Raw genomic sequence first — 26,993 nt, 5'->3', positions numbered from 1 at the left:
GTTTTTGGTGTTATCCTTTTAGACCAAGTATTTGACTCTTGACTGTACTCGTGCTGTTTACATTTCTGTTTAAGAAAGTATTCAATCAACATTCACACAGCATAACACGTTAAAGGACTACTTGTTCTAGCTGCCTCTGAGCTGTTTTGTACCGTTTATAAAATAAAAAGTATTCAAAACACAAATACTTGATATAGCATACTTTATTTACAGCTTAATGATGTAAAACATGTTTGAATCCTACTTCACCATGCGTAAACAATTCCTCTTACTTTGAAAATATCAAGCCGGAAGCGACCATTGTAGCCAGCGTTGCCATGTCTGCTTATTATAAGTGACTTTGGGCTTGTTTTTCTGGTAAGTTGCTTGTATTGGTTGTTGCGGGTTGCGGTTTTTTTTTTTGGGGGGGGGGGCTTATTTCTAAAGTGTTAGTTGCTTATTTAGGCTTGCTTCCTAATGTTTTAATTATTTTTTAAACCAGTGGTTCTCAAATATTTTCATGAAAATGTTTTGTGCCAGGGAGCATTTGTGTTGTTAAAATGTTTTTTTTTAAATAAATTAAAATATTCCACATTTTATTACAAGAGTTTTTGAAAATAGCAGATCTACAAACTCACAACACGTCGCATGAGCTTGTAGATCGGCTATTTTCAAATATCCGACGCAAAGGTTTAAAGTGCTCATGTGACCTACTGCTTCTTTTGGGCTTGTTTTCGGGTTGCTTATTTCTCTCACAAAATCTGGCAACACTGCGAGGCGCCTATTGTAGCTCCATCCAAGATGGCAGAATACTTGGCGTCCATCTTCGGCACTGAAAAAGACAAGTGAGTAATTTGAGTTATAACTTTACTATTGTATGCTTTTCTTCAGACGTTGGTACTTTTCCCCCCCTCTGGGTCGTATCATGTACAATAATAATGCAAGAACTGGTTGGTTGGATTAAAGTTAAGACTAGCGTTCAGGCATTAGCTGATGCTACCACTCGCTAATGCTAACGTAACTAACATCTTAATTAATGTGTTTACTTTCATTGGTCTTATTGCTTCATAACTGTGTTAAAAAGTCAAGTTTAGAGGCTTAAGTATAGTTGGTACAATTTGCGTGGGTGAAATTACCACGATCAAGCATAATGCTGGGAATTAGCAGGCACGTTTTTCTTGGGGGAACAATCGAATGAATGAAGACGACCAGCAACTAACCGCCGTAATTTGCGACCCTCAAGTTGAGTTGGGTCAGGGTGTCGTGAGCTTTTGCCCGTCATAAAGACAGTGGTGGAAAAAGTACTCGCATTTTTTACCTAAGTAAAAGTATCTATACTGCAATATGGAAATACTCTGTTACAAGTAAAAGTACGGAATTCAAAATGTACTTGAGTAAAAGTACTTAAGTATTGGCATCAACATGTACTTGAAGTATCAAAAGTAAAAGTACTCATTATGTAGAATGTCCTATTTCAAGTTCTCAAATGTATAAATCTTTTTGAAAATAGCAGATCTATTGTGAGCTTGTAGATCGGCTATTTTCAAATGGATTATAAGGCTGAAGTGGCTACTGAATGTTTTGTAACAATAATACAAATCTACAAAGTAACTAGTAATTAAAGTTGTCAAATAAATTAAAAGGATGTTGTGGAGTAAAAGTATTGGAAAGTAAAGTACAAATACCTCAGAATTGTACTTAAGTACAGCACTTAAGTAAACGTACTTAGTTAATTTGCCACTGGATAAAGACCATGACATGGAATCTGTTATACATTTAGACAATCATATATTACCCGAAGAACATTAATTACTGTACTACCCCCCTCATTTCACCATTGTCTTGTTTTTTCTAAAGGGTGAACTGCTCCTTTTATTTTAAAATTGGTGCCTGTCGACATGGCGACCGCTGCTCGAGATTGCACAACAAGCCCACGTTCAGCCAGGTAAGTTGAGGCTACTAGTGCTGAAATATATTGTAATCCAGGGGTCTTCAACGTTTTCAGGCCAGGGACCCCCTAGCTGAGAGAGAGATGAAGCAGGGACCCCCTACTCTATATTGTATAAAATTGTGTTTCAGATCAAAAACAATGTTTTACTTAGTCTGCTCTTTTTTCACTCTACACCTATAGCCTCTTTGCCAAAAATAGCCGATCTACAAGCTCTCAACGCCTCGCGCTGCGATCTTGTAGATCTGCTATTTTCGGCTAATGTTCCCCTCAGAAAAGGAATTCTAGGGTTCAAGTGGTTTATGTAAAAAAACGAAATCCTATCACACAAAGATTTGGCGGACCCCCTATAGTAGCTCTGAGGACCCCCTAGGGGTCCCGGACCCCCTGTTGAAGACCCCTGTTGTAAACCAAGAACGTAACATAGCCATACCTGTATGGAGGTAGGTGTCATATCAAGGCTCTCCATTATGTGTTTGCTCAACACTATTTAGTACTTTGTGTGAATTATTCTGCTTTATAAAATGTTATGAGCAAGTTATCTTTAAATACTATTTTAATGATTTATATTCTCCATAATGCATTTCTCTATCTTTTAACAGTTGAATTATTTTGACAGAAATCACACTGACTTTTATGTTGTGGATTAAATACATTTTCATGTGAATGGACTTTTGTAATGATGATGCTGCTGCCTAAATCTAACTTTTAATTTAAGGACAATGCTCAGCTTCATGTGGGGATAGTTGACCATCACGTTGGAAGTCTAATATATAACACTTTTTTCCAGGTCTCGAAGTTGTTAATTGTAATGACTTTCAATGTGATAATCAAGAAGTTGCTAATGTAAGAGATGCTTACACCTTGCTGGTGTAATTAAGTGCAATGATTATAATACATCAAAGATACTAATTTGTTGATGGCATTTCTTGGCTAAGCTTTGCAACTGTTGTACAAGTACTGTAAGAGCTGTCAGATATACTAAATTGTTACTGTAGTATGTAAAGATAATTTTGATTGTTGATGTTTTCCACTGTACATGAGTATTCTGGGGTCTAGCCTAATCGATAGTAGAGCCTGACCATTAATGGGTTTTTGTGGCCAATACCAATTTTGGTTGTAAAAACAATTACTTCAATATATCCGATATTTGCATGCTCACTTTTAGCATGGATCCCTCAATTTCGGTTGTGACAAAGGTATGCAGCTTGAGCTATGTAGCTAGCTAATACAGAGTTTTGACTGACATAAACGTTGCTCTGAAACTATGTCAAGCACTTTTTACTGGGTTAGACACATGTGCGCTTAATGTCTGCCACCCATAAGCCAATATTGGCCAACTGTTTATCGGTCTTTCTCTAATCGATAGTACTTACAGTTTCACTGTTAAGGGTTGTATATACAGTGTATGTGTGTGACACACACACACACACACACACACACACACACACACACACACACACACACACACACACACACACACACACACACACACACACACACACACACACACTCTTTTAAAATGGATGTTTCCTTTGTATTTTCCAAGTTGTCTGCAGGTCAAGGGTGTCTGTAATCATTCAGATAACAAAATGTTGGGATAATCTTTGCTAGATATTTTCATATTTTGTCTGAGTGTGTGTGCAAACCAGGAATGAGCCTTCTGCTCCTTAACTTTTATTCAGGCATAAGACATAATCGTCCCAGAAGAGGAATGAACTGCAAAGACTGAAGCCCCAAAACCTGTTTCCACCAGTCAAGTACTGGCAACCTCCCAAAAAGAATTTGGTGTCCTTTTCTTCTTTCAAAGTTTTAAGTCCAGTCATTTTCCGCCCGACTTACTACCAGCTTCTAGGTCCAAGAAGTACCCCCATCCTCTTCCTAAGGTCGTATGGGTCAGAGACCACCCTCCTCCACTCCCCATCACTACCAGGTTCCTCTAGGTCCTGGATTTTGTTTATGATAAACTTTAATCCTCAAAGTCTGCATTTGTAGTTCTGGGGGAGGATAATACATTTATTTTTTTATAAATATATATCTTTATTTTTCCCTCTGCAGACCATCTTGATACAAAACATCTACCGTAACCCCCAAAACAGTGAACAGACGGCCGACGGCTCCCACTGTAAGTGCCTCTGCTCCAGTCCTCTCTCAGCCCTCCAGGTTTTCATTCTAGCTGAATCCCGCTTCTTTCACTTTTTTTAAGTTCTGCGTCTAATAGCAGATGCAGTGCTCTGGAGGGTTGGTCTCAGTACTGGTAGCAGGGGGTGCTAAAAGCGGGAAATATTTATACTAGTGATTGATGGCAGGCTGGCAGAAAAAAAACCTTAATGCAAAGTAAACATTTTTGCTCGACCCCCCCCCCCCCCCCCCTAAAAAAAAAGCAAATGTTAGGGTGTGGTGCTCCTCAATTAAAAACAAAAACATATATGTAATTGTGTGTATAACTTTCAAAACAAAATAACCTGAGAACAGATTACATTTCTCCCACTGTCCATTGACCCTTTATTGTTGAAAACAAATTTGAGAAAAACTTGAATTCCTTGAGTTCTCGCGTTATGTGTGTTGACAGTATAGACTCCTTATTACGCGTTATTACACGTTATTGCGCGTCCATGTGTGGAATTTACTCAGTGCGTACAATGCTTCTGGAAGGCTCCAATTGATGTCAATCGCACCAGCTAAACACCGTTTGAAATTGTCTAATTGCATGCATTCAAAAGTAGCGACTACGTGGGCAAAGCTTGATAAATTATTTTCCAAAGCCTGTAGGCACTAAGCAGACATGCCAAGTTTGCCAACATATCTCACTGTTCTAATAAGCACCTCAGACAAAGGTGCTGCAGAAGTTTTAAATATGAAATTTTGTGCACTTTAGCAACATGCAAAAGAACAACATCAAACAGCTCGTCTGTTGACTCCATGTTTCTTTTGCAGTGCTGTTGCTGGTCAGACTGTAAACACAGGAAGAACCAGATAGAGCGGTCAATAGAATTATCAAAAAGGGTCACGACCGAAAGCCTCAGTGTCTGGTTTTGAAACGAGCTTGCCCTAGAGGTTAAATTATTATTTTACGGATGGATTCCCAGATTGCATAGATGCTCTCCTAGCATCTGTTATAGACTTATTACCGTACATATATCATAATTTGGAAAATTAACATGTAAACCACGTTGTGTAAATAGTAAGTACCCCTCTGATTATAACATTTTGCCTGACTGTTGTTTTTGTTCCGTGTCCCTACAAAACCATATAATAATGGGTAATCTTGTGTTGTCATGTTGAAAATCTCAGAGTGGATGCTAATAACTTTGACATATAACATTACATACAGTACATTTTATATTAACATTTTCAGATTTTTTTTTAATGAAATGCTAAAATAAATTGTGTCCGGGTAGCTCAGTCAGACCACAAGGTCCTAGATTTGATCCCGGGCACCGCCAACTCGGTGTACTAAGGCTTAAGTGACTTAGTCGTGTGGTAAGTACTGAGCTGATGGTAGATGTAACTTGCTCTCCACCTCAGCAATCCATCTCCCAGACTGACTGACTGAGAGGGAAAAAATATTTTGGTCTCTCATTTTACATTCTGAGATTTTCACTTGTGCTTTCTGATTTTTGCAATTGCAGCAGCCTGGACCAGTGCAGTGGATGATGATTATGTATTTTATTTATTCTATGTAATCCTTTTCTGGGGCTTTTTGGAGACCATTTTTGAGTCTGTGTTACAAATTAGCCTGTTTATGTAAAATCTTAACTCCTGCATAAAACCAAATCTCACTAATGTACATTTTGTATTTCAGACAATTGCCCTCTTGAACATTTACCGTAATCCTCAAAACAGCGCCCAGTCTGCTGACGGTTTGAACTGTAAGTTGTGTAACAGTGACCTGTGGGTCTCAAAAACACACACTCTTTTCATGCACCCATCTTTCTCTTTATCTGACAGCATCCCAAAAATATGAAATGGTAATTCTGGGTTTGTAGACTGCCATAGCATATTTCAGTTAGTGTCAAATTATAAGCTACCCCACCTAATGTTTAATTGTTTGTTTCTGTGAATCTGAATAGTTTAGTTAAACATTTATGTATGAGCAATTCTCTTCTACTTCTTGAAATACATATGCTTCTCTATGATGACAATTACCTTCTTGAGATCTGAAATGCAAAAATGGAACACAAGTTCATAGGATAACCTTCCAATACTTATACTCTAGAATGATTTTGTGATGCTGAATTTAATCCTACTGTACACCCACCCACAGGGGTAAATGTAATGTTGGTCTCATATTGTGCTTGTGGGGTAATACTGTACTTCTCCTTGTTGGCTTGGAGACACTCCAGATAAACATTAGTTCCTGAAATTCTAGCACTGGGACAGAGTTAAACATTTAACAAAGCTTTCTATTGTATAAATATGAAATGTGGTCACTGATAGAAGAAGATAGTTGCTGTCTTTTTAAAGGATCACAATTTTACATTCTATATAATGTACTATATAAATAAATGTGCATCATTGGAGACCTGTCCAGAAGACAGATTTTTATTTGGTCTTTTTGGGAATACTGACAAATAATTTCACTAGCAAGCATGCCTTTTGCTTTATTTTGTTTAAAGCTGCACTATGTAACTTTCCTCTTCTGCCCTGAATTTGAACCCGGTTTCCTGCGTAAGTGCTGTCATTTTTACCATTGAGCTAATAGAGCCTACCTGCTTGCTCAGGGGATAAATTGAATCTTGACTCAAAATGTGTCGGATCCTGTGTATAAGTTGTATTGTACAAAATTACATTTTATTCATTAACAAAAAGTTACATAGTGCCGCTTTAAACTGCTGTTAATATTTTACTGAAGTTGAGTCTTTGACTAGTTAACTGAATGGTTTGACATCAAATTATCTCTTAAGTACTGTCAAACAAGTTTACTGCTGTCCAGAGCTTCTTTATGCAGGTTTTGTAACAATTAACCTGTGTTGAGTAACTGGCAGCCTTTAGCTATATTTAGTGTGTAATTCTCTACTATTGCCACTAGGTGCTGTCAGTGATGTGGAAATGCAGGAGCACTATGATGAGTTCTTTGAGGTGAGTGCCTGCCTATAGAGTGCTACAGGAAGTGAGTTTGCAATGAGTTCCCCTGCCAGTTTTCCAACGCTTTGTTGGTCTATTGCAGAGTAGTAGTCTATAATTCCATAATTCATTCTTTGTTTTGTTTTCAAGCGCGGTCATAAAACGGCTGTTTTAAAGGTGGATGGGAAATATCCAGTCTGCAGAGTGGTTGAAAACCCATAGCAGATAAGCAGACACTTTAAAATCTTTTTTTAAATTTAGTTGGGAATGGGATGGGGTCCTAGACGCAAGTAGAAGAATTTAGCATATTTACTACTTTTATGCAATAGATCTTCAATACTGAAATTTAGAATTTCTGGTGATAATACGGGAGTGTCAACATTCCTGGAGTTTGCCATAGGTTTGAGGATATAGCACTTCTATTGCTTTTATTTAATCACTGAAAAACGATCAAATTATCCATGTTAAGTGTTACAGTACATTGTTGTGTTGCTGCAAAGGCTAGTAGTGGAATGTGAAAAAGAGTTGATGTATTTATGTTGCGGGTTGGATATCCGCCCTTTAATCTACCTTTAGTCCTAACACTGATGAAATACATAGAGATCAGCAAGGAGAGGCGTGCTGGCATGACCTCTGGCAGGTGGGAGGAAGCCAGTGGGGTTCACATCAGGTCCCTGCCCAGTGTATAAGCACAGTGAGACGTAGCAGGGTCTCTGAGGGTATGAATCTTTGTGGAGGGCAGTGTCGGTTGGATGCAATGAGTCACTTGTTCCTGTTAACAATGATGGTGTAATTATTGGTCAGTTGAGCAGTCTGGTGGTGGTGGTTTCCATACAGCTAGCCAACTGTAGTCAGGGGGCAGAGCCTGCTCTGCTGCTGCTCTTCATTTTGTTGTAGCAGTCCTGGGGACTGTGTACATAAAGTCACAAAAGCCAGCATGAAGATATGAAAATTTGCAGAAAGTTAAAATCATTGAACATGACCCTTATCAGTTTGGTAACATAAACATTATGACATAATGGATTTGACTGTGGTGAGCTTCCGGGCAGAGGTGGAATCCTTTCGTTGGATGAGAGATATCGCACGTTGTCGTCAGTGGCAGCCATCTTGGTTCATTTCCGCGGCAACCAATTTCCTCCATGCTTAATCAACTCAAGTTCAGTTGTGTGTCCAGAGTTGACGTGACCTAAATGTTCAGAAAGTTCTTAAAACAATCCGAGATTAACCTACCATTATTGTTAACATACCAGGACGAGCCCATCAGACCAAAACAAAGTGAGTGGAACTCCTGTAAGAGAGAATGTTATCTGAGAGAGGAGCAGCCAGTGGCCTCGCATAGAGAGAAGTAATCTGAGACTGCCTGACATTTTATGTGAACTTGACATTAGGCCAGTTATGACACTGGACAAATGATTATTAACACAGATCTATCAATATACATCACTGTTGCATCTCTATTTTCCTTTCTCTCTGCATCCTCTGCTGCTCTAGGAGGTCTTCACAGAAATGGAAGAAAAATATGGAGAGGTGGAGGAAATGAACGTGTGCGATAACCTCGGAGACCACCTGGTTGGGAACGTGTATGTGAAGGTTGGTTTTGTGTATGTGTGCGTGTGACGCACATACACACACACATTTACCACTACCATGCTTTTCTGCATTGAACACTTATATGTATAATATGCCTCTTACTCCTTTTTTACAGTTCCGCCGTGAGGAGGATGCTGAGAAGGCAGTGATGGACCTAAATAACCGGTGGTTCAATGCACAAGCCGTCCATGCCGAACTGTCTCCGGTCACAGACTTCAGAGAAGCCTGTTGTCGCCAGTATGAAATGGGGTCAGTACTGCAGTGTAGAATTGCAAAAAATCATTACACTCTTGGTTTTAAATTAATGTTGAGGATCTGGACACTGAAAAGTGCATAAAGTAAAATTACTTTATGCACTTGAACTTTTCAGTGTCCAGATCGAGACACATCTTTACTAGAAATCAGATTTGAATCTCATTTCAAATAACCTTTAGAATGTGATTCAAAGCTTTCACTTTCCATTTGTTTTTGTTTTTCTGTCCAGACTTGATAAGCCAATCTGATTTCAATAGTCCAAATATTGGATTTGTCAGTCACTCTGCACAAGATTCTTCTGCGACATTGATGTTTTCCTGCTTTTTCCTCATGGCCTTAAACTGCGATGCCCTCTTTCTCCACAGAGAGTGCACCCGTGGTGGCTTCTGTAACTTCATGCATCTGAAACCCATCTCCCGTGAACTTAGGAGAGAGCTCTATGGACGCAGGAGGAAGGGGTACATAAATTCTGATTCTGAAACCAATTCTTGTGCACAAAACGTTATAAAGCTGTTTCATAACACCTCCTTTCTTCTCCTTCTCAGAAGACATACCGGTAGGTCTAGGTCTCGTTCCAGAGAGAGGCGTTCTCGCTCAAGGGACAGGCCTAGAGGTGGAGGCGGAGGTGGAGGTGGAGGTGGAGGCGGAGGCGGAGGTGGAGGTGGCCGTGACCGCGAGAGACGCCGCTCAAGAGACAGGGAGCGTTCAGGAAGGTTCTGAACTGGAGACGAGGCCAAAAGCCCTCCCCACACCGTCTACATCTACCCCTGTATTCAACCGCAGCCTGTTTTTATTCTGTTCTCCCAGTTCAACGCCAGCCCAATGGAAAGGTGTCATGAATGACCAAAATGTGACAAACTTGTTTTTCTTTTATTGATTTTTTTTGTGTGTGATGAAAATAACAATGTGTCATTAAATTTAAAAGATTTGTATTGAATATGACTCCTCTTTTTCCTCACTTAGAATGCATAGTTTTTGATAGTTCAGTTTAAATGATTCTCCTTTATAATTTATTTTGTACATGGCCCTGTGCACCATGCAATAGTTGTCATTACAGTGCATGTAAAGCTGCCCTACACTTTATTACTAGCGGGCAGTGGCTTAAACTGAAGCAAAACCTGGAAACTTGTTATCCGTTATACAAAGAAAGGTTTGGTAGATTAATTATGTATATAGCTTATCTATTTACCGCCACTCCAGAAAAGTATAATGCACTGTATGATCACATGTTTACAATCAATGCATCATTCGGCCAGTGAGATCACTCTGACCCTGACCTCTGCTCAACAGTATGCTGATGGTAACAAAGTTGCTTATTCTTCCATGAGTAATATTTATTATTTTGTTACTTACACATTCTTGTAGTATTTTGAGAAATGTCAGCATCAAGATAGGCATGTGATTTTTGTGTCTGTGGGTATCAGTTTTTGAAGAAGTTGAAGGAACATTGTGGCTAGGTTGACACTACTGGTTCTATGACAAATATTTGTTTGCCAGACGCTTCTGAGTCTGACTATGATGATTATATAGTACATAAAACTAACGCCCGCAAGCTCTCATGTTGGAGCAACGCCTGGCAATGGTTACCATAAACTATACAATGTGCTTGGTTTAGATTCAGATAGAAGGGGGAAAAACAAGTGAACAACACCTACTGTATGATGTGGTGTTTTCCAGATGGCCTCATCTGCTGCAAATTTGATACAATTCTCAAACTGTTGCCTATCAACACTTTAATAATTTTAATATTGATACAAATACTGGCAATATTTTATATTGTATCATACAATGCCGGTAATACACTTAAAATTGGTAAATAAGTCAGTGTTGTTTTTATGGCTCTTTTATGTTTGTGATGCTGTGTGCCAGCTCTTCTATCTTGGGATGTTTAAATTGGCCCCTGTGAGTATCTACTCGTCCAAGGCGGGGGCCCGACAGATATTTGAGCCCTGATTGGAGGGTGAACTTGCTAAGCCTCCCCCACCACAGCCAATGAACATAAACACCAAAGAAGAATCCTCCAATCAGGTTGGCTAGCGTTTTCTCCCTTTAAAGCATGAGGTGAGCCTAGTAGTCAGCCTACGGCTAGTCTTTTATTTAGTCTGCCTGAGCTACACGAAAGGTTATCATCATAATCGCATCCAGTTGCCTTCATTAGCTTCACTGACACTACGGTGAGTGAACATTCTTTTTGTCTTTAAGAAACGGAATGATGATTTAAAGCTATATGCTCTGTGATAAAGCCATTTAAGTGCTTTCATTCAGAGTGAGTCGCCACATGCGCTCCATCAGCAGGATTGGCGTTACACGCTGCGCAAAACTTAACCATGGTTTCTTGGACAATATTTTTTTTCTCTCTGTCTATAGAGTAAATTGTGACTGTCTACTAAACACTATTGTAGCCAGAAACATCAACCGGCGCCTTCATGGATGACAATAACCTTGTATGATGAAACAATGCTACGTCATGTAACAGGAAGACTCGCCCCAAAACACGCTTGCCCCCATTTTGTTGCGGACCAGCGGTTCTTGTATTTGTTTTACTGAGGATACTTTTAGAAATCTGTTTAGGTTAAGGTTAGGTTTAGGCATCTTTTACTGAGGTTACGTTTAGGAATACCAGATGAATGCCGCCGAAAATGCCCCGGGGCGACTATGTTTTGGGGCGAGCGTTTTGGTATTCGTCATAGCATCCTGACCAGCCAGATCATGTCTATGCGGTTATTGCATCATCTTTAACAATCACTATGTAGACTGTAAATAATTGTACTTTACTGCAAAACTGCAACTGAATATTCCCCTTACACTTATGGAGGTGCATCTGAATCTACTAAATGTAGTTATGGTTTTAAATATTAGCCACCTTTTAACATAAGAACCACACAGAATCTATCACTTATTGCCAATGTTGTCAATGCAATGTTGACTATCACTGAATCACAAGTAATTGTCAGTAGCACTTCAGAATCCTATTTTAAATGGGCTAATACTAAATAATCGAATGTGTTATTCTCACTGATGAATGGGTTCATGGGTGTCTGGTCTGCTCTGATTATCTGGAATATGTTCATAAAGATTTTTTATTTTTATTTTTATTTCTTTAGTATAGAGAGGACACTTGTTTTATACCCTACGCTTAACATATTAATATTATAAGCTTGCTTAACTAATAAATGATGTTCAATGCTTTCATGTAGGCTACTGGTATGGGTTCTGACTCAGAGGTTGGCTACTGTCCTGACTTAATGAAAGTGTGGTCTCATCAGGTTCACATGCTATGCTCCTACCAGGCCAGTGTAACTAAAAGGGATTAGCCTAGTTAAGGTAAATAGGCTTAAGACCAAGATGATCATTTCATGGTCATCTTCCAAAAGTGTATGAAGTTACATCAAAAAGTATTCTGTTAAAGTGTCACATCTTTGACCCCATTTTCATATTTCGTTGGATGTACCACAATTATCATATAAAATCATTGAGAATTGCCAACTTAAATGTATTGCCATTTTCATCCATACTGGATGAACAATTATTTTACCTGAATACAGCATTTATTGTGCACCTCAACCACTTATGTCCTGTCAAAAATAGCAGATCTACAAGCTCACAATGTGTCGCAATCACATCGCAACCTGTTGTGATTGTAGATCTGCATTTTTTTAAGTTTTACATTTTCTGACATGTTTTGAATATTTTCTTTTAATCTTCTCCTTTATCGACAGGCCCAAAATGGGGCCAACATGATTAAAGTTGTAAATAAACCTGAAGAGTATCAACCTTTCCCTATTTTACCCCATGTTTGCATGAGAGCAATAATGAGCACGTTAATCTGTTTTGTTGTCTCAGATGCAGTATTATTTTCTGCATGCAGTGTTATTATATACACACTCAGCACTCACGCACTGGTGGTGTCTGTTGCAGCTGATGGACACACCTCCAGTGTGCACTGCCATCATCTTGTGGGCTGAGAAGCAGGGTTCAGGTTGCAGGGCCATAACACCAGGGTCCTTTAAGGAGATAGTTACGAAGAACATCTATTCATAGTTCACGTAGTTAACCCATGGCATCCCTATTCTGGGGTCAACATTCTGCGAAAATGGCAGATCTACAAGCTCACAACAAATCGTGCTGTGGAGCGATGTGAGCTTGTAGATCATCTATTTTTCAGCGAAGATATTTAGTGTACAGTGAATGGGGCAGAAGGCAGTTAAAAACGTTGAGTTGTGATATTATTCTGTACATCACCACACCAATATGAAAAACTGTTCCTGCAATGAATTCTTGAAATTTCGATTATTTTTTTATTTTCATGTCAGCTTTGTCTAATTCAGTTAATGCCCTCTTATTCTTTACTCTGGCTTTTTGTGTGTTATGTGTGTGCAGCACATGTGTGCGTACGTCACGTGTGTACATGTGTGCACGTGTGTGTGTGTGTACATATGTGTGCACGTGTGTGTATTGAGTGTGATTTAACCCAGCTGTTTCAGTTTATGGATGCAGTGTGTGCTGTGTTATATAACGGCCATCTTGCCAGGCTAGAGTGTAGTGGTTTTCTCATCTAGTGGCCATACTTATAGGCACAGAAGAAACATTTATTTTATTGGCGGTTGGCGCATTTGATCTGTCCAAAGAGATAACCATGTTTTGCACTTCAGTTGATTTAGCAAAATAACTTTCTATGCCATTCTATTGATACGTTGACATTTTTAGTGACAAAATCATGTGGACCATACACATTTTAATGTGATACTCTCCTCCAATTTGAGCCCTTTGAGGCTAATAAAATGAGCAGGGAGGAGATGTGTATTGAAATCTTTTAGTGCCATTATACTCTCTACAGATAATTTGTGAACTAATATGCTATGTAGTTACTTAACTTCAAAAGTCACACACCGCTCCCACCCAGGGGACCTATTTAGTTTGCATTAGACCCAAAGAGTATCAATTCTGTTTTGTCAAGCTGGAGAGAGAACTTTATGCCTTCATAACATCCAGACTCGACTACTGCATTAGCCTCTCCTCTACAAACGGCAGATTGTGCGAACTGTCATCTCATTTGTTCATTTATGATGCTTTCTAATACCTTTTGATACGGAACACAAAACAGAGACATTAGTTACAGGGTTAACATTTCATTTATTTTTTTGTATATAGAGGATACTCTTATACAGTTTGAATTCATGAGGAAAATTTGTTACAAAGTTGTTCGATGGACAAGTTTGTTAAATAGGTTATGCAGTGAGTGATGACTTCAGCTGCATGTCTTAAAAATCTGGTGGGAATGTTATCCTGACCTGCTGCTTTGGAAGGTTTCTGGCCTTTTGCGATTTCTCAGTACCGTACATGTTTTTCAGACATGTCCTTGACTAGACTGAAGAAAGCTGTGCTGCCTGTTTTCTTATCTTTGGTTACATATTATATTAAGTGTTTTTGCTGAATATAGTAGTATATGCTTGCTATGCTATTTTGTATTGTGTGGCTTATCTGGCGATATTGTACTGATATCAAAAGGAACACCTGCATCACAACTGCTTTCCAAATAACCAAAACAAAAGTTGTTTATCAAGGTAGCGGGGGAGGTCATTCACCCATACTTAATTCTGTACAATCATCAATCATCTCTACTTGTCTCTAAACCTAGTCCATTATATCTCTTTTCTCCTTACAGGTGAGTCATGCCTTCCGTTCCTTCCAGCACAGATGTGAGTCCTATTCCTTCCATCTGCCCCCATGCAGCTAAACTTCGCAATGCACAACTTCACCTCAGTGGAGATGCCATGACCCACACAAATGGAGATGCAAAAACCTTGAAGTTGTCCATGAATGGATCAGCCCAAGTTACTGGAGACAAAGATGGCTTCAGGGTTACAAACGGATCATCCCACGTGAACGAGGACAAAAGTCAGAATGAGATGGAGAAAGGAGACGTGGCCAGCGATGGTAGGGTGTGGATCCGCCCTGACTTGCCTAGCAGGTGCACGTGGCGACTAGGCATGCCCAATTCTGAGTCACCTCACACCCATCCAGTACGGTGAGTCACTTAGAAATAAGATGCACTTTAAAGTGTAGTGTCAACAGTGACACTATCAACCTAGGTGTACACAGTTCCTTCACCTACAGTATATCTGCCTGTCTATCAATCAATATAAAATGTCTCGTCATAACATTTCAGTTTCTAATACAGGATTTAATGGGTGTACTGTATGTGTGGTCTATTTTTACGCATTCCAGTACAGCTTTTCCGGTTTTGACATCGGACAATTTCTGCTCTTCTGGTTCCATGAAATCAATAAAGTACTCATATAATATATCAGTAAGTCCACTGCAGCAGGCTGTGCTTGATCATGGTATTTGGGGGAACATAAGTGGCATTATCAAAGCAACTAGAGAGGTGCAGTGTAAATGAAAAAATAACCTGTGACTTTGAGAGAGTCACGTCACAACCCTTCCTCTTATTGGGGAAGATTGAGTTGATACTAGGAAAATACATTTCATGAAGAAAAAGTGAGTCAGCCAGGATTCTGAATTTTCTGACTTGTGTTTCAACATTCTTTTAAAAATGTGTTCTCACAGCACCAAAGCACCCAGTATCCTTCCCAACATCCTCAGGAGGATCGGAGACACACCACTGGTCCGTATGAATAAGATCAACAAAGCCTTCGGACTCAAGTGTGAGCTTTGTGAGTAATTGCAAAATGAATTAAAAAAATCATGTGACACTCACAAATACACACAAACTCTATCTTGAACACATCCAATCACAAAACCTTTTTTTTAAAGACACATGGGACAGTTCAGAAATTGCTCACGAGAAATAATTCTTTCAAGCATTCTTGTTATCCAATGAAAGTGGAAATGCATTGTTCCTTTAGGCCTATCTGACTAGGACCTTTGAATATGTACTGTATATGTTTTAATAACATATTTTCTGTCAAATGTACACATTGTAGTAAAGTTATTTTCACTGGTACTGTCTAAGCTTGGCTTAAGGTTTGAATTAGCCCTTGTTACATTCCATGTTGTATTAAGGCTGATTCAGACGCAAGGTTGAGTCTCATTTGCATTGCACACTGATTGGTTCCTGAAATAACTTGGCTAGCAACATGTTTTTGTTTCGGTCTGTGTTATTTACATATTTTGGAGAACTGGCTGGCAGCCACTCAGTGTGCCTCAGCCAACAGATATCATGTGACCCACACACCTACCAATGTAAATTGTATAGATGGACACTAAAATCTACTTCACGATCATAATTTATGACGAAGTATAAATACTCAACTGCATTATTTTCAGCTTGTGTTTTTCTCTTCACTGAAACAAGAAAATGAGAGGATTTGGTCCTGATTGAGCCGGGATATGTGTGGTTGGGAAGGCAGTGGTATTGAGCACTGCACACAGTCATTGGGTTTGAGACTGCAATAACTTTTAAGGAATGTAGCATGCCGGCATGTGGATAAATGTTAGGCTTTCAAATGGAGGAACTGCTTAGGTGAGGCTTAGGTGAGGTAGGACAATCCTGTTTACTTGCACCAAGAAGAACCCTTTGGTACAACCGCCTTCTCTTGTTTCAACAACGGGAACATTAAGGTTTCACATAGCCTTTTCTTCTGTCCTTCACGTCAACACTCTGTGACTGTAGGGGTTTTGTCTGAGGTAGTGGCCTCCAGGAGGCTGGGAGATGAACATGAAAGACTTGCTGTCTCTGGTTGGCAAAGTTAAGAGCCAGTGTGGTGTAAATAGGGAGGGGCGGGTGGTTTTGGCATGGAATGGTGACTGGTCTAAGGTGACACGAGACTGAATCGTGACTCCCACATGATTTGGGTGGTCAGGTTCTGAAGCCAAGAGGTATTGCAAGAGAGAAAGCCAGGGGGCTGCAGTGAGTCAGTTTACAGTACATGGTGTGTCATACTCATGTCCTCATAAGTCAGTGTTGTATCAGGCCCTTATCAGTGACTTATTTAGGACATCAGCTATGCTCTTCCCAGCACTTAGAAAGTTGTTTTGGGTCATCGAGACCGCTTTAGTACAGTATGTGCTAGTCTGTATAATTTTATACTACTGGCTCCATGAGGTTGCAGGGTTCACTCAAGAGGAACCCTGTCATAGCCATAATTTAAGCTTCTTTCCAAAGAATGCCATTGTGCACCCCTGTAATTGTCGAATGTCAATCTCTGGTTTGTTCCCATGGCTTAATGAAACAAAGGACCTTGTATCCATACTTCTATGGTTTTCACGTGACTGAGATTAGTCTTTTAGTCTGTCTAGTTCGCCTTTGTAGCTTTTTTAAGAATTTGTTCCAATTGGCTATTGTACTGTTGTAAATTAATAATGAATAATTTGCAGCACAGTTATGGGTTTGGGAGAGTGTGACGGCTTGCAAGTGAGAGTGTGTATGGGAAAGTGCTGGACCTTTAGATGACCTTCTTTAATTCTCAAAATCGGCTCAGTCGTTTCTTGTAATACCCTTTGGCTTGGGCAACATGAACTGTACTGACTGGTGCTCTAAAGTAGATTTAATTAATTGTACAGAGAATTCTTATTTTGAGGATCATCTTATCAATGGTGTTTAACTTAATTGGATTACCTCTCTTGGCACTGACAATGCTCTTCGATTTAATGAATGATTTAATGAATGAACAGTTTAGGCATTTAGCAAACAGTAACAGTACAGGTGTTTCAAATGTGGCAGATAACATTCAGATAATAGGTCACAAGGCTATGCAGATTCTACATTAGCAGCAACAGAATGCTGCTAAATGACATTTCAAGTACCACAAAAGTTGCACATAAAATATATTTGGGTTTGTTTAATCTACATTGATAACCCATACAGACTCGCTGAACTATAGCCACTCATTGAGCTTGATGAAATGACCTCCCATGTGACTGTCTGTGTTTACTGACATGAAATGGCCTCCAATGTATGTGTTAAGTGACATGAAATGACCTCCCACGTGAAATGTCTGTGTTCAGTGGCCAAGTGTGAGTTCTTCAACGCTGGAGGAAGTGTGAAGGACAGGATTGCCTTGCGGATGGTGGAAGATGCTGAGAAAGCTGGCCTGCTCAAACCAGGGGACACCATCATTGAACCCACCTCTGGAAACACAGGTACATTACGGGCCATAAAAAAGGGGATGCATGCATAATGATGCTTCACAGTACAATCCACAGTCAGTATCCATTTAGTTACGTTACATTATAATAACTCACCCATGGCACTCTTATCTCTGGTTGACTGCAGGCATCGGCCTGGCCCTCGCATCCGCAGTCAAAGGCTACCGCTGCATCATCGTCATGCCTGAGAAGATGAGCATGGAAAAGGTGAGGTGGTAATTTTCACATTACTATTCATGGCTCCTTCTGGGGACATTTTGTGTCATTGTCTATAATTGAAATCTGGTCCTATGTTCCCAGGTGGATGTACTGAGAGCCCTTGGGGCGGAGATTGTGCGCACTCCTACTGCTGCAAGCTTTGATTCGCCAGAATCCCACGTTGGTGTGGCTTGGCGTCTGAAAAACGAGATCCCCAACTCTCACATCCTCGACCAGTATCGTAACCCCAGCAACCCCTTGGCTCACTATGATACTACAGCTGAGGAGATTCTGGAACAATGTGACGGTATGTGGTTAGTGTTAACAGAAAAATATTTTTTTAGACGCAAGCTATGTATAACACAAAAGATACAAATAATGTATCTTTTAATGAAGGTTAAAGTGTACCCTTTCCTTCTAGGTAAATTGGACATGTTGGTGGCTGGAGCTGGCACAGGGGGCACCATCACTGGCATTGCCCGCAAGCTGAAGGAGAGATGCCCCAACATCAAGGCAAGGCGCTGACACTATTTTGACTCTGTTTTCCTAATGCTAAATCTAAAGGCATGTTTATGGCAGACTTGTGTGCCATACCATCATTTTGACCCATCAGTCGGTGTGTTATTAAATCCTGTTGATACACCATTGGTAAGCTTATTGTTGCATATTAGTTTGTATTTCCCCCAAAAGTGGCACATGACTGCATGCCAATGAACATAAATTGTCTTTGATAGAGATAATACACATTGCAAAAGCTTCAAGATAACCACGATAACTTTGTTCCTGTATACAGCCCAATATGACGGCATTAAAACCGATGGTGATGTACTTATGATTGTGTGATGCTGGATTGACAAATATCATCAGCAATGTTATTTATTTGTCGTAGATTGTGGGAGTAGACCCTGAAGGCTCAATCCTGGCTGAACCAGAAGAGCTGAATAAGACTGATAAGACTCAGTATGAAGTGGAGGGCATTGGATACGACTTCATCCCCACAGTGCTGGATAGATCTGTAAGTGTGTTTGTTATCTGTTCGTAATTCAGAAAGATGTCATTAACCACATGAACCCTAGCATCCCTATTCTGGGCAATGTCATAATAGGCAAACATTTGCTTATCATTGTACATAAAGAGATTTCTAGTACATGGGGGGGGGGGGGGGGGGGACCAAGTGTAACTCCCCTGGGGACACTGGTAAACCAAGTATGTAGAGTTAAAGTGGATAATTGTGCTGTTGTTCTAACCCTTACCCGACTCCTCTTGCAGTTGATGGACCAATGGTACAAGTCCAATGATGAGGAATCTTTCGCCATGTCACGCATGCTGATCAGAGATGAGGGACTCCTGTGTGGTAGGTTTGAATTTAACATTCACTAACGCTGTTCAGTCTGGTTTAGGTTGAACAGCAACTTGGCAGGTTATGCCTGCAAGCTTAAATTGACTCTATTCTGTTGTCTAGCAGAGATTATAAATGCCTTATTTACCCCTAGTTTTATATTTTATACAATGTGTGTTACTGCAGGTGGCAGCTCTGGCACAGCCATGGCAGCAGCCGTAAGAGTGGCACAGGAGCTGAAGGAGGGACAGCGCTGTGTGGTCATCCTGCCAGACTCTATCCGCAACTACATGTAAGTTTAGGAGGAGGTGGGGGATGGGAGCAACGCTTGACTGCGTCTGGTCCTGACTTAAAACCCTGAGACTAATCTGCTCTAATGACTCCCTGGTCTGCTTACTTCTAGGTCCAAGTTCCTAAGTGACAAGTGGATGTGTGAGAAAGGTTTCCTCAGCCCAGATGACCTGATGGTCTCTAAGCCATGGTGAGAAATGTCAGCTGCAAATAAATAGACTTAAATAACAGAATTGCACTCGTGTGTGTGTGTGTGTGTGTGTGTGTGTGTGTGTGTGTGTGTGTGTGTGTGTGTGTGTGTGTGTGTGTGTGTGTGTGTGTGTGTGTGTGTGTGTGTGTGTGTGTGTGTGTGTGTGTGTGTGTGTGTGTGTGTGTGTGTGTGTGTGTGTGTGTGTGTGTGTGTGTGTGTGTGTGTGTGTGTTTCCACTGTAGTTATTGTTGTCCAATAGCTGTTCATGTGCGTAAGTGGCAGTCACCTCTCTCATCATTATATAGTGGCTGATAGAGAGGAAAACATGCAAAATATATATATAAATGTTTTTAAAATTTAGGCTTAAAGTTGCCTAGAATACCTTTTAAATGTAAAAGTTGACACAAAATGTTTACACTCTCAGAGTTAAATTAACACTGAGGATTTGATTTACTGTGCATTAGTCACAATTCACTCCTGTGTGGGGAAAACACCCGATTATACCTAGCCCTAGACTGGTTATGATATGCCATACATTTCATGTTTTCCATATACTGTACACAGCCATAGAACACACATAATTGATTGCTGCGAGTTGGTGTCAGCAGCACCTGTCATGTCATTTTTCATATCCGTTTGAAGGTTGTGGCAGAATGTGTTCTGTGTGAATTTCACAGAAAAGTGGATATTTTACTAACTACACATTTTTTGTTGCAACATCAAAATGAAAATGAAACTAGAGGACAAGAGCTGACCCCAAGTAAACTTTATGGAACAAGAATGGGGTCTGTGTAAATTTCACAGAAAAGTGGATATTTTACTAACTGCACATTTTCTGTTGCAACATCAAAATGAAAATGAAACTAGATGACAAGAGCTGAGCCATTCTAGGGCTAGATTATACCATGTTCTATAACCGTTCTAAATCTTCTACCCCTCCCCTCTCTCTCTACTAAAACCTGCCTCCAACCCCCTGTGTATTAGGTGGTGGAATCTGACTCTGCAGGGTCTGAATCTCTCTGCACCCCTTACAGTCCTGCCCTCGGTCTCCTGTCAGAAGACCATCAAGATATTTAAAGAGAAAGCCTTTGACCAAGCCCCAGTCGTTGACGAATCAGGGTACACCAAACTGTTACATTTGAATACAATGCTTTTGCACTTATAGAACAATTGCCATTATTTTAGACAACAGAGTTGATTGTGAAACCATGATCAATGGTGTGTTATCTGCGTGTGTCTTTGTACACAGTGTGATTCTGGGAATGGTGACTCTGGGGAACATGCTGGCCTCCGTATTGGCCGGGAAAGTGAAGCCCTCAGACCCTGTCAGCAAGGTGCTCTACAAGCAGTTCAAACAGGTTAGTGAATTGCATGCACATGACTACAACCACACATGTGCGTGGCCATAGTCACATGGAGATATGCAGACAAACATATAGGCCCACATATCGGCCCTGTCACGTGGAAACCTCATATGTCCAAAACCATTACTTTTCAGGAAATGAGGGGGGGGGGATAACCTGGAGCCAATGTAGTGAATATTAAGCTTTTGTTAATACTTTTCATTGGTTCAATATTTATGAAACCCCCAGACACATTAAACACTCAGAAAGGTTGCAAAAATAGCAGATCTTTGTACAAGCTCATGTCACATCATGACACTTTGTGAGCTTTAGATCTGTTATTTTTTGCTACTTCTGTGTGACATGGTTGTATGACGAAGCAGGGCATTAAATTACGAAAAGATATAAAACAAATAGAAAATGTGGAGATACAAGGTTTCTACTCGACAGCAACGATATATTATGACAGTCATAGACTCTTGTAAGACTATTTCTAAAAAATATATATTTATGTGTATATATTCATTCATACTGTGTATATTTATTTATTTATCCATCCATTGTTGTTAGGCATATATTCATTCATATATTCAAGGGCAATAGATGTCTAGATTTATTGATAGACTGTATATGTTAACTCATTCAGAGATCTTAAGGCAGGCACCTAAGCTAATTATTGTATTTGATCTTATTTGTGTTTTTATTCTGTTTTATTTTGGTTTGTTTCTTACTCTTACTTGTACCTCTCCTGTTTCATTCTTACTGCTATGACACCTGAATTTCTCTCCGGGGATTAAAAATGGTTTATCTTGTATACATTTATACGAGTTTCAGAATGCTGTAGAATTTGGTAAAAACATGTTGATGTCAATGGATGCTTTCAGGCGTTGCTTATCCGGCCATATGTCCAACCTCGCATGCTTTCCCTTTCTCAGGTGCGCCTGACAGATAACCTGGGAAAAGTGTCCCGTATCCTAGAAACGGATCATTTTGCCCTGGTGGTGCATGAGCAGATCCAATGTAAGTAAACATTAGTTATCCTTCCTATCTTTCTCTTCCTGTCCCATGTCATGGTTTCAATATACTGTATGTCTTCTGACTTATGAGAGTGGCGAGTAGAGAAACAAATTTCTCAGAGACACACACTGCTCTGTTTTGTTGGCCAGGTGACCATCCTCTCTTGACCAATAAACACCCAGAGCTGCATGGTTCAGGGGTCATTAGTAAAATGTCCATTGCCTCATCTCCAGGTAATTGTAAGTCATTTGTCATTCATGGTGGGTTTTTCCTATTAACCCATGTCCCCTATATATTCCAACTGATAATCAACAGCACAAAGTTATTGCATCAGCGCAGCTTTACAGGCTGTTTATCACTAGAAAGAGATAAGCTTCAACAAACACTCACATGAGAGGTTTGAGTAAGCCTTATTTACCTTCTTCACAGCCTTGAGGACCTGAGATTAAATCATGTTGCTGACATTTTTCGTTGGGGTGGCTTAAGTAAATAAGGGCGTGTTGGTATTTCCGCCAAGCTCATATGGTGGCACCAAGGTCCACCAGTCCTCGCCAGGAGCTGTATTCGTGCTTATAACCAAACAAAGGTGTAACCATGGCAGAAGGGACCAAACTCCTCCCAAAGCCAGACATATTCCATTTTAGGGATCTGTATCTGCACAGAGCAGAAATGAACAGAGATTCAACTCAGATTTGTGTAATGGCACCAACCAACATGGGCTACGTGTGTACTGTGGTACAGAGGCAACATTTTATTATTACGTGGTCTCTTCACAGTAAAATTCTTAGTGTTCATTTAACTCTGAGAGGGTACAAATGTAACCAAATGTTGTACCCTGTCAAAGTTACAAATGAGTAAATTAACACTAAGGATTTTGCTGTTCTGCCTCAGCAGTTACACGTCTGAGACATATTGTGTTCGGATAGCTCATTCGATTGAGCTCTCACCTCTGGACTTCAAGGTTATGGATTCGATCCTGACTCGAGTGTAACTCACTGGATTGAGTAGTAATGGTACCTGATGGTAGGTGTTGCGCTCCACCTCAACAATCCATCTCCCAGGGGTCTAGCGCACTGAAATGGGGATAGGCTCTTGTATTCTTGGCTAATGTAGACAATGAGTCTCTCCGACCTACACACACATTTTGTTGGAAGTGGATGATCATTAAAGTACAATATTACATTTGAAAAAGAAACAATTTGGCTTAAGTTTGACATATTTAATGACATGACTGCTCTGCTGAACACATTACACATATACTATTGTGTTACACAGCCACACAGCCATACAGTATAATGGAAGCAACTTTTTGTGTGGTATCTGTATCCAGAGGGTTGTAGTTCCTCGCCAGCCCTATTATGTGACGCATGCAATCATAGAACAGACACATGACAAAAACAACTCTCAATTCCAGTAAAAGGAAGTTACCGTTGTTGCATAACCTCTCAAGAGATGCGTTTAGGCTTGTTTGTGTTGAACAATTGCCAGCTTTGTGTTGTGATATCCTTGATTTACGGGGGGAATGCCAAATTCTTTACTCGTTATTTCCATGCTGTCAATGAGCCAAATGCTGGATTTTGACCTAAATGAGTTATGATTACATGGACACAGAGGTGTTGGACAATGTTCATAATGGCATGATTTGGGTTGTAATTAATTTGAATGGAAAATCATAGCGAGTTGTGTGTCCAGCAATGTTAGTGTAACTGTTAACAACTCTGTCCCTCTAGATATGGCTGATGGGTCCACTTGCCCAAGGTATATGGTTTTCGGCGTTGTGACGTCGGTTGACCTCCTCCACTACATCACCACGCACGAGAGGCGGGAGCGCACACTGTCTGAGTGCTCACTGTCTGATGACATGTCTCTGTAACCATTTCCTTTTGAAGTTCTGCTGATCCGGTCACCCATCTATGAAAACATGAGCGATGATGATGATATAAATCTAGTGTGGTTTAGATTTAAATCATATCTATTTCCACCTGTTTGCACATCATCGGTTGATTTCCATCTGTGAGGGTGAATTATTACATGCTGCAAATTAGTTGTATGCTGCGGTAGTGCAGATTACGTTGTCTAATGCTAACATCTGAGTTATTGAAATCACATCTTAAGACTGCCTTCTACAGTATCTTGCCTCACTCATTCCATCTTGAAGGTTACGGTATTCTCAAGGAATACACTAATGCTCTTTTTACATTAATCAGTATGGATGCCTTTTATCAATTAACACATTTACACTTTTGTCTACGTTTTGGTTTGTGGTTATCATACAGTATAGTAATGGTGTATCACACAATCACAGTTCTGTATCTGGCTTGGCTTTCTAGCTCTGCTGTAGATATGTAGGTCTACAGCAATGCAAATCAACAGCTCCACCTTGTGGCTGACGATAGCAAAACAGAACCTATCCAATACAAAGAGAAGAGAAACTGATGCAAGGCTTATACTTCTTTGCATGAGAGTGTTGCCCACCAAAAATAGCCTGAATTGTTGAACATCAGATATTTCAGGGAGTAGCACTGTCATACAACTTAGTATAAAATAAATAGAGAAATTACAGGGTATCTGTTCGAGACTATCGTTTGGCACTCTTACCAAGCATATGAGGTTGGTCAAAGATTAAGAGGGTTTGGCACAAAGCCAAACTGGAACCCTAACATTTAGACAGGTGTTGGGTATTTTTTTCTTGTATTGAGACAAGACTTATGTTGAGCTGATGGCTAATTGTATTTAAACTGTATGGTCCTAGTTACACAAGACAGGTCTTTTATAGAGGTCTGTCTGTGTTGTGCGGTTGGGTTGTTATACTTCATTGATTTGTTTTTGCTATTCTTTGTACTTTTTTTTTAGTTTAGATGTATAAATCATTACTGTTTGCATGGTCAGTATAGGATATCCAATGACATGGATATGTATAAATAGGAAAGGGACATGCTGATTCATGTAAATGTGCAAATTTATCAAAATTTTCTCCGCCTGTTACTTTCCAACTTTTCCAGGTTCAAGTTGCTTTTAGTTCAATCTTGTTTCAGCATTACTTGTGATAATTATTTTATGGCTGGCTTCCAATAAAAAATAGTTCAGCTGAAATGTGTTTCTTATTTACCATTAGACTATTAATGAACTATCCCTGTGAGGACAAAAAATCCCCATAGAGTACAGTTCAGTTTGTATTTATTTATAGTGCAATTCAGTTTGTATTTATTTATAGTGCAACATCACCCCAAGGGGTCTCTGTACACTTAACAAGTCATACAACAAAACACAGTAGCAAAGAATACACAGTAAAATGTGCCAGCATGTATGGTCAAACGGCAGTGCACAGCTGAACGATGAACAGATCAGAAAAAAAGAAAGGTTACTACACAGTGTTTAAAACCACAGGGTAAGAAGTGGTGGACATGTAACAATGCAGTCAATATAACTAGGGGGAACCGTAATGCAAGGAAAAAAGATGGGTAGATTTAAAAATGTTCAAAGAGTCTGCATCTCTGGAGGGATCAACAGCTGAAGGGAGAGCATTCCAGAAACGGGGCAAGATGTGTGAATGCTCTGCCCCCAACAGTTTTTGAGTGGTGCCAACCACTCCTATATCTGACTTTGTCCGTCCGTCCGTGTGTCCGTCCTTGACCAATCAGCACGGCTGATTGGTCAAGCTTCACGTGACACGTGACAATATATTGTTGCTGATTGCAACACAAGGATGCAACCAGTTACACTTTCGAAGGCACCACTCTCTTCACACTGGGTGTGATTTTTTAATTATACTTTGACTGAGGTAACCAGCATCCTGGGAGTGTAGTGATCGTCCAGGGATGTACTGTTCTTTTAGACTGGACATGTAGGATGGAGCAAGTCCATTTAAGGCTTTCTAGGTCAGGAGCAGCACCTTGAAGTCGGCTCTGGCCTGTATCGGCAGCCAGTGTAGTGCTTTGAGTGTTGGTGTGATGTGGTTGAATTTCCTTTTCCTAGTTGGTACTCTAGCTGCTGCATTTTGGACTTGTCTAAGGACATTTATTGATGTTGATGGTAAACCGGAAAAGAGAGAATTACAATAGTCTATTCTTGAAGTGATGAAAGTATGGACCAGGGTTTCCGTGTCGGGAAGTGATAGTATTGGGCGAATTCTAGCTAGGTTGCGCAGGTGGAAGAAGGCAGATTTTTGAATGCTTTTTATATGGTCTACGAAGGATACGGATGGGTTAAAAACTACTCCTATATTGCTGACTGTTGGTTTGCAGCCATCAAGGTTTAAAGTTATGTTATTGAACAGATGAGTGTGCTTAGCTGGGCTGACTAGCAGCATCTCAGATTTACCGGAGCAGGAAGCTTCTGTTCATCCATTTCTTAGCCTCAGTTAAACAGGCTTCGAGGTTGTGAAGGTTGGATGAATCATTGGCTGTGATGGGGATGTAAATTTGAGTATCATCTGCGTAGCAGTGGAAGTTTATGCCAGACTTTCTGAAGATGTCCCCTAATGGTAGCATATACACACAGAAGAGAATTGGACCGAGGACTGAACCTTGTTGGACACCATATTTGACGCTAGAGTAATCTGACATTAAGTTATTGAAAAACTCATGTTGTGATCTATAATGTGAGAGGTAAGAGTGGAACCAGTCAAGCGCGAGACCTCTGATACCAACTAGATGTTCCAGCCGA

The 26,993-nt window shown here is 40.1% G+C and overlaps 2 protein-coding genes across 4 annotated transcripts; both read left to right on the top strand.

Annotated features, from left to right (window-relative positions):
* Positions 1-748: 748 nt before the first annotated feature.
* LOC311064914 (splicing factor U2AF 35 kDa subunit-like) lies at positions 749-9,776 on the top strand. Of its 2 annotated transcripts, none has more exons than XM_084084969.1 (8): positions 749-824; positions 1,837-1,924; positions 5,733-5,799; positions 6,960-7,009; positions 8,486-8,584; positions 8,700-8,833; positions 9,205-9,297; positions 9,385-9,776. In XM_084084969.1, exons 1-8 carry the CDS (start codon positions 781-783, stop codon positions 9,557-9,559), a joined length of 750 nt encoding a protein of 249 aa, XP_083941095.1. In that variant the 5' UTR covers positions 749-780; the 3' UTR covers positions 9,560-9,776. The 2 variants fall into 2 exon arrangements, with proteins under 2 accessions (XP_083941095.1, XP_083941096.1); XM_084084970.1 differs by lacking the exon at positions 5,733-5,799 and adding an exon at positions 3,986-4,052.
* Positions 9,777-10,887: 1,111 nt separating this feature from the next.
* Positions 10,888-25,421, top strand: LOC311064714 (cystathionine beta-synthase-like). Of its 2 annotated transcripts, none has more exons than XM_084084634.1 (15): positions 10,888-11,013; positions 14,505-14,867; positions 15,410-15,516; positions 17,810-17,944; positions 18,078-18,157; positions 18,251-18,455; positions 18,570-18,661; positions 19,038-19,163; positions 19,418-19,502; positions 19,674-19,779; positions 19,891-19,968; positions 20,953-21,087; positions 21,218-21,326; positions 22,247-22,331; positions 24,059-25,421. In XM_084084634.1, exons 2-15 carry the CDS (start codon positions 14,512-14,514, stop codon positions 24,199-24,201), a joined length of 1,842 nt encoding a protein of 613 aa, XP_083940760.1. In that variant the 5' UTR covers positions 10,888-11,013; positions 14,505-14,511; the 3' UTR covers positions 24,202-25,421. The 2 variants fall into 2 exon arrangements, with proteins under 2 accessions (XP_083940760.1, XP_083940759.1); XM_084084633.1 differs by lacking the exon at positions 24,059-25,421 and adding an exon at positions 22,478-24,023.
* Positions 25,422-26,993: the final 1,572 nt, after the last annotated feature.

Source organism: Gymnoscopelus microlampas (assembly GCF_963454915.1).
Source record: "Gymnoscopelus microlampas genome assembly, chromosome: 17".
Taxonomy (NCBI): domain Eukaryota; kingdom Metazoa; phylum Chordata; class Actinopteri; order Myctophiformes; family Myctophidae; genus Gymnoscopelus; species Gymnoscopelus microlampas.
This window is presented reverse-complemented; position numbering and strand designations above follow the sequence as displayed.

Bases quoted from the DNA above. Each gene is read 5' to 3' on its own strand.
- LOC311064914 (XM_084084969.1), top strand. From the start codon at position 781: ATGGCAGAATACTTGGCGTCCATCTTCGGCACTGAAAAAGACAA. The intron at 5,800-6,959 runs GTAAGTTGTGTA...TATTGCCACTAG, and splicing joins GTCTGCTGACGGTTTGAACT to GTGCTGTCAGTGATGTGGAA. The intron at 8,834-9,204 runs GTCAGTACTGCA...CTTTCTCCACAG, and splicing joins TGTCGCCAGTATGAAATGGG to AGAGTGCACCCGTGGTGGCT.
- LOC311064714 (XM_084084633.1), top strand. From the start codon at position 14,512: ATGCCTTCCGTTCCTTCCAGCACAGATGTGAGTCCTATTCCTTCCATC. The intron at 19,164-19,417 runs GTAAGTGTGTTT...CTCCTCTTGCAG, and splicing joins CCACAGTGCTGGATAGATCT to TTGATGGACCAATGGTACAA. The intron at 19,503-19,673 runs GTAGGTTTGAAT...GTGTTACTGCAG, and splicing joins AGATGAGGGACTCCTGTGTG to GTGGCAGCTCTGGCACAGCC.